General features: G+C 33.4%; 1 protein-coding gene across 1 annotated transcript; it reads left to right on the forward strand.

Annotated features, from left to right (window-relative positions):
- Positions 1 to 1222: 1222 nt before the first annotated feature.
- LOC133789276 (small ribosomal subunit protein uS7-like) lies at positions 1223 to 3474 on the forward strand. Its single transcript, XM_062227051.1, has 4 exons — positions 1223 to 1385; positions 2491 to 2762; positions 2875 to 3078; positions 3165 to 3474. Exons 1-4 carry the CDS (start codon positions 1314 to 1316, stop codon positions 3217 to 3219), a joined length of 603 nt encoding a protein of 200 aa, XP_062083035.1. The 5' UTR covers positions 1223 to 1313; the 3' UTR covers positions 3220 to 3474.
- The last annotated feature ends 3296 nt before the right edge of the window (positions 3475 to 6770 follow it).

The following is a 6770-nucleotide window of genomic DNA, read 5'->3' on the forward strand; positions in this document are numbered from 1 at the left end:
TATTTGGAAAATGATAGTTTGATTTATTTTAACTATCACTAAAACTTGGGAATCATTGTACTTATAAATATTATTGAACTTGTATTTTGTCGATTCTAATCCTTAATAATCTTTCTTTTACTATCTTGATTTTTACTTTTAATTTATATTTATATATATTGTCTTTAATTTTTATATTTATTGTCTTTTATTGTATTTTCATTATTCAAAAATCTCTTCAATCTTTGAAGCTAGGTTGGAATTTGTTAATTTTGGTTTAAAATAGTTTCCTTTTCGATTTTAGACAACTTATTTGGGTTCGACATCGTGCTTACACGAATACTATTCTAAAAATACGATTTGTGCGCTTGCGAGTATAAATATTTAAAACATACCCATTTTGGGTCAATCACAAGGGAAATAGGGTTTACCCTATTTTTGCAGCTTAGGTCGGGGAATTGTAACTTTTGAATTATAATTACCATTTTGGATTGTAAACAACTTTGTAAACACTATTATGAGATCTCATGTACAATCTAATGTTTTTAATAAAATATCCATTCCTTTTGACCAAAATTTTAATCCTGAATATTAATAATACTTAGATACACGTTTATGACCTAAAGACTCGTTTAACGAGTTAAACACTATTTAAAGTATACAGTGTGATGGTCCTGGCTACCCAGGGTGTTACAAATTTTTTGAAGAATCATCACCAAAAGCATGCTCCATCAGATGTTTTATAATAACTTTACAATTTAGCTATGCTATAGTACATCTCTACATTTGGAGATAAGTTAAACATTCTTCAAATATTTTTAATTATTTTTTTCTTTATTTTTTGGTCTCTTTCTTTCTCTCTAATACTTTCTTATTTAAATAAATAAATAATATTTAAATGATGCAAATAAAAAATATAAAGAAGCTGATGTATAGTATGATATATGGTGTAATATAAATGTTTAAGGTAAAATAGAAAGGGTCCGAATAGAAAAAAAAGAAATTTTGGTGAGATATTTTAAATGATAGAGTTATATCTTTAGCTTTGAAAGAAGTTTATGCTTGTGATCTATTTATATATTTGGAATTGTGTCTCCACGTGCTTCGCACGTGAATCCCTTACTATCACTAGTTATTAATAAATTAAAAAAATGGTTTTAAGGATCAAATAGCAAATGAGAGAAATTTAAAGGACCCATAGTGTTAATTAGGGTAAAAAATTATGATATAAATCTGAGAAACCCTAGCGAATCGAAGCTCTCTGCTGACTGCGTCTCTCTCTCTCTGCCTCTCTTGCCGTCTCAGAACTCGACGAGAAGACTTACCTTGCAACCATGGCGGAAGCTATCGTTCAGGAACAACATGAAGTGAAGCTCTTCAATCGATGGAGCTTTGAGGACGTTCAGGTTCTCTTTCTCATTTCACCTCAATCTAATTACGAGTTTCACAACATTATTCGGCTGAGATTTAAATTTAGTATATCACTAGTGACTTGCCAGGAAAAGCTGAAAGAACCAAACAGTAAACAGAAAAATCTGATTTTTCTAACATTTTAGGAGACAATGAATTTGTATGAGCGAATACCATTTCGATTTTTTTTTGGACAGCTCTGGTTTATATATCTATTTGAAATTCGTTTAGTTTATGTTTTGATTTGTATATTTTCTGTTTATGGTAAGCATAGCTCTTAGCCGCTCGTGGAAGAATTTGCTTTGCGTTGCTGCACACTCTATACGAACACATTACTTGTAATTGGCTTGTAGTTTTGATTTGTGGGTATTGAAAGTTTTGAGTGTGCAGGGAAAGTTTCGAGTGTACAATTAATAAAGTCATAACATTTAATCAACCAGTTCTTTAGCATTTATCAATTTCCTGCTGTTTAGTTTACCATTCCTATTCTTTTATGGATTAAGATTACAAACTCTTCAAAGAAAAACTCACACTGCTGCCACCCCATGATATCTAACATATCTAACAGATTCATGGTTTCAGTTGTCTTGTTTGTGGCACATGTTAGAGATAATTTTTACTCTGTTTTTTTCTTCACTCGATGTTTATGCCTATTGGTTTGTGAGCATTAATTGGAAAAAACCCATCTATATGTGCTTTTCATAAATCGCTAGGTTGCTTTGATTTTGATTTTTATCAGTACCCATGACATTTTTATTATCTGATCTTTTATGTCATAAGTTTCAATTTGGGGAAATTTTCATTTATGTGCCAAAACTTTTATTTCATTTCCAGTAAGGTTCTTTATTATAATGATTGTTGTGCATAATGGGTTTGATAGTTATTTGGTCATTTTAGAAGATTTTTACTATGAGACTTTATCGATGTGCTCACTGCTCATGAACCAGTTCTCCATTTTCTTCACTTTCAACAAGGTTCTTTAGTTACTTGATACATTCTTGTGTTTATTTTGCATAATAGGCTTGGTAGTTATTTGGTCATATAGAAGATTTTCACTTTTAGTCTTTGTCTACTCATAATTATATCTTTGTGCTCATGTAGGTGAGTGACATTTCACTTGCGGATTATGTCGGAGTTGTACCGGCTAAACACGCCACTTATGTTCCCCACACTGCTGGGAGATACTCAGTGAAAAGGTTCAGGAAGGCCCAGTGCCCAATTGTGGAGAGGCTTACCAACTCTCTCATGATGCACGGCCGCAACAACGGAAAGAAGATTCTCGCTGTTCGCATCATCAAACACGCCATGGAAATCATCCATTTGCTAACTGACTTGAACCCAATTCAAGTTATAGTTGATGCTGTGGTTAACAGGTTTGCAAATTCTTATACAAGATAAACATGTTTTTGTTTGTGGTTTCATAAGAGTTTCATGTCTGTTTGTTAGCATTGCTATTGGTCTAATGTTTTATTTTTTGCAAACCAGTGGACCTAGGGAAGACGCCACTCGTATTGGATCTGCTGGTGTTGTCAGGCGTCAAGCCGTTGATATTTCCCCTCTCCGACGTGTGAACCAGGCTATCTATCTCCTCACCACCGGTGCTCGCGAGTCTGCCTTCAGAAATGTCAAGACAATTGCTGAATGTTTGGCTGACGAGCTCATTAACGCTGCAAAGGGTTCGTCCAACAGGTGAGATGAACTTCTTGTACGATGACACGATTATCCCTGTTCTAAACGAGTATGTTTTTGTTTCTAAATTAATGTTTTCTATACAGCTATGCCATCAAAAAGAAGGATGAGATTGAAAGAGTTGCCAAGGCTAATCGTTGATATGGGAAAACAGGTTGGAGCAGTAAGAGGAAGGTTTTGTTTATTGTGCTTTTTTATTAATTAGAAAGAGTTTGAAGAATTAGTTGAATGCTTGAACATGAGTTTTGTGACTTTTTGTACTAGAGACAGACTGAACCCCCTTTTTTTTTTTAATTTCTTACATTGAATATTTGATATATATATTCTTGGAGAAAAAAGGGCACAGTTCACTGAGTTGGGGTTGAGAATATGATATCATTTTCAGCATTATCTTTATATACATTGGAGTATTAATTTGAATCCGATTTTTTCTGACACTGTTTCATTACCAAGAGACCTTTGTCTTTGGAGTGAAATTGTGATTTTCCTTTAATCATCTCTTGAGAAAAAAAATATGCAATTAAGCACTTAAACTTCTAATTTCATAACAATGTAGTCCCCAAAACACTATCAACCGTTATATCTATCATGTTATTGTTAGATTACTTTTAGAATGGGTACCCAAGGGTTTGCTGAAATAAAAAAAAAAAAAAAAAGAGGTTCAAAATATTTGAGTTGATATGTTTGGGATAACATTCAATTTCACTAAAAAATTATGATTTTTTTTTCCAAAAGTAGATGTCCAAAACAACAAGTTCAATCACTATATGGCTCAAAAAGTTATCCCAATTTGCTGTGACAATCATAATTTTTTTTTATAACACATAATACAAAAGTCAGGTTCAAATCTCCATTCATGGTTGGTTCATAACTTGGTGATTAAGGTCCATTCTCTATTCTTTGCTTCTTGGCAGTGGATACAGCTGAGTCAATGGGTGGAGAAAATTGTTAATACCCAGCTTTTATTTGACACTCCTCTTCACCTATGTAGAATATAAAACAAAAAACAACTATTAAAAAATCACACAAGATCACAATCAAAAGGAACAATTTAAGAAAAAAAGATGCTTGTAACTTTGTTCTAGTGACTTGTGTGATTGGCATGGCTGCAACATTAGGTGGTGAGCTTGTCACAGCAGTGGCCCAACCACATCATTAAGTGGTGGCAAAGTTTCAACTTCTTAAGGAGGTAATGAGCAAGTCCTAGAATTGTGACCAACTACACCACAATTTCCACATTTCAATGGAGCACAACTTCTTTTCAACTTTAGTGTATTGCTCTCTTCATTTCGGACCTCATCGAGTTCTTTGTCTCTTGATTTTTTGGGTCTAGCAGAGGATTTTTAAATTCTGGTTGTTCAACTGGTGTGTAACCAGTCTTATTCTACTCTTCAGGTCCATTCATAGAGTTAAAATACATGCAATTACATGAACGCAAGGCAAACTAGTCAAGTTCCACCTTCTACACTCACAAATGACTTCATTTAAGTCCATTTCATATTGAGAACAAAAAAAGTTCGCACTTCAAACTTATTATTACCTTATTACCACTAGGACCAACTCCATTGCATTTCACGTATTTCCAACAAAGTTGGAATTGGCCTATCACAAGCAAATTTAATAGTTGTTGAATAACACACAAATGTTACTTAGTAACATGTCACACGCACGAAATTCAGAAAAGTGAGATCTTGACCAATGTTTGAGATCCATTTTTTCTTTATAGTATCCACCAAGAGCCTTTTTACTTGTCTGATATCCAAGTCATAGATTTAGGACTTTGAAAGTTTAAATCTTGCATATGTAATTGGATACATTTGAGCTATTTGGATCAATCCTAAAAGATGTCCTTGATGGTGTCTTTTAATATGAGAACCATCTAAGCCAATTATTGGTCTACAAGCTGAGAAACCTTTCTTACAAGCATCCAAGCATACATACAATTTTTTCAGAACCCTCAAAATCACATTACATGATTATAGTTGAGCTTGGATTTGTCCTCCCAAAGCAAATTTGAATTTTCTTTTCATGGCTATACTTCTTGCCCTATAAAACTGCTCAACTCAATTAGTAGTACTTCTAGAGTCCACTTCTTCCATATACCACGAGTGAAAGGAAAAGTGTAAAGAATACTATTAAAGCAGTACAAGCAAGACTTATTATATCCATGAGAATTATGTCATCGATTTCTATGAAGGAATTATTCAGTTATTGTTCACTAATAATAGTAGAATCACCGGCGCAGAGTCAAAAGGGGTTTTTGATCCAAGACCATTGATAAAACAATAAATCCAATTAAGTTCTTAATAATTAGAAGATCTCAAGTATAATCGGAAAATATTAAGCACAAGCAAAATACGCAGATTTGTCTTCCCAAAGAAAATTGTACTGCTTTGAATTTTCTTTTCATGGCTATACTTCTTGCAATGCAAAAATGCCAAGATGATACATCACATTGAGTATCAACCCTTACCTGCTGTATAAAACCAGAAAGGGACAAGGTTGGTTCAGCCCTCCATTTTTTCTCATATTTTTTTTGCTAACCACTTTGATGATATATATAGGGAATTTCTTTTGTGCGGGTTTCAATTTCGACCGTACCTATTAAGCTTATTTTTTAGCCTTTGATTCTGGATCTAATGGCTATAGCATATTTGGTTTGTTGGGTGTAGGTGGGGCTTACACTAAACCAAAATGTATGTGATTTATATAAATGGAATGAAAGGTGTGTGGGACCCAATGATCTTGTCAGGCATTAATTGAATGCCTCCTTCATTTGCTCCTTTATATTAGTTGTCTTTTCCAAAAGCCTTTTTTCTATCTATGTTTGAGTGTCTTAACTTGTCCATTGTATGTCTCATTCTCAAGCTTTTGCAACATTCTTTGAAGCCGAATGATGAACAATTTGGAGACCAAGGAAGGGAAAGACAACATGATTTGAAGCAGTCATTGTAGGGTGTAGATGGCTCCGACGAATGGGTTAGTTTGGATTTGAATCATGCTCTTGTGTATTTCTTGGTTGGACACCATCAACTTTTGCCTTCAGAAAAAAAATAAAATTCATTTATAGGGGTGAAACAAAATACTTTACAAAATAAAGACATTAGCTTTGCTGGAGGTTGTTCTGGCCAAAAGCTTCAACAGTTTGCTCCAACATTGATTTTATATATACTTTTTTTTTCTTTTTTTCTGAATATAGTTGCAGAACTTCATCTTTAATCCATTAAAAATTTGGCCCCACCAATTGTACTCATCATTAATACATATCTCAAAAAATCTGAGTAATTTTTTGAAATAGTCAAATTGATTATTAATTACTAATTTGGTAAATACTATCCTACACGGCTCCTCACGAAACACCAAGACAAAATAACAACGTGTCAAAGGGAAATGGGTCACAAAACAGCCTTATGGTACGGTCGAAATTGAAGCCCCACAAGAGAAATCTCCTATATATATATTTGAAAAGTTTAGTCCACATTCATGTTGGTCATAGAGAGCTTTTACTATGGGTGTTTTTCCATCTTTAATATCAGTTTTCTCTTCTTACCTTTAGAATTCACAGCTACTTCTAAGTTCATCTTCATCATCATATTCTGAACTTGATTCCACAACATAGTCTAAATATTCATTAACTAACTCAACATTTAAAGAATTTCTTTTATCTTTTTCAGCAGAAAAAACATGTTTTT

Source organism: Humulus lupulus, chromosome 7, assembly GCF_963169125.1.
Source record: "Humulus lupulus chromosome 7, drHumLupu1.1, whole genome shotgun sequence".
NCBI classification, from domain to species: Eukaryota; Viridiplantae; Streptophyta; class Magnoliopsida; order Rosales; family Cannabaceae; genus Humulus; species Humulus lupulus.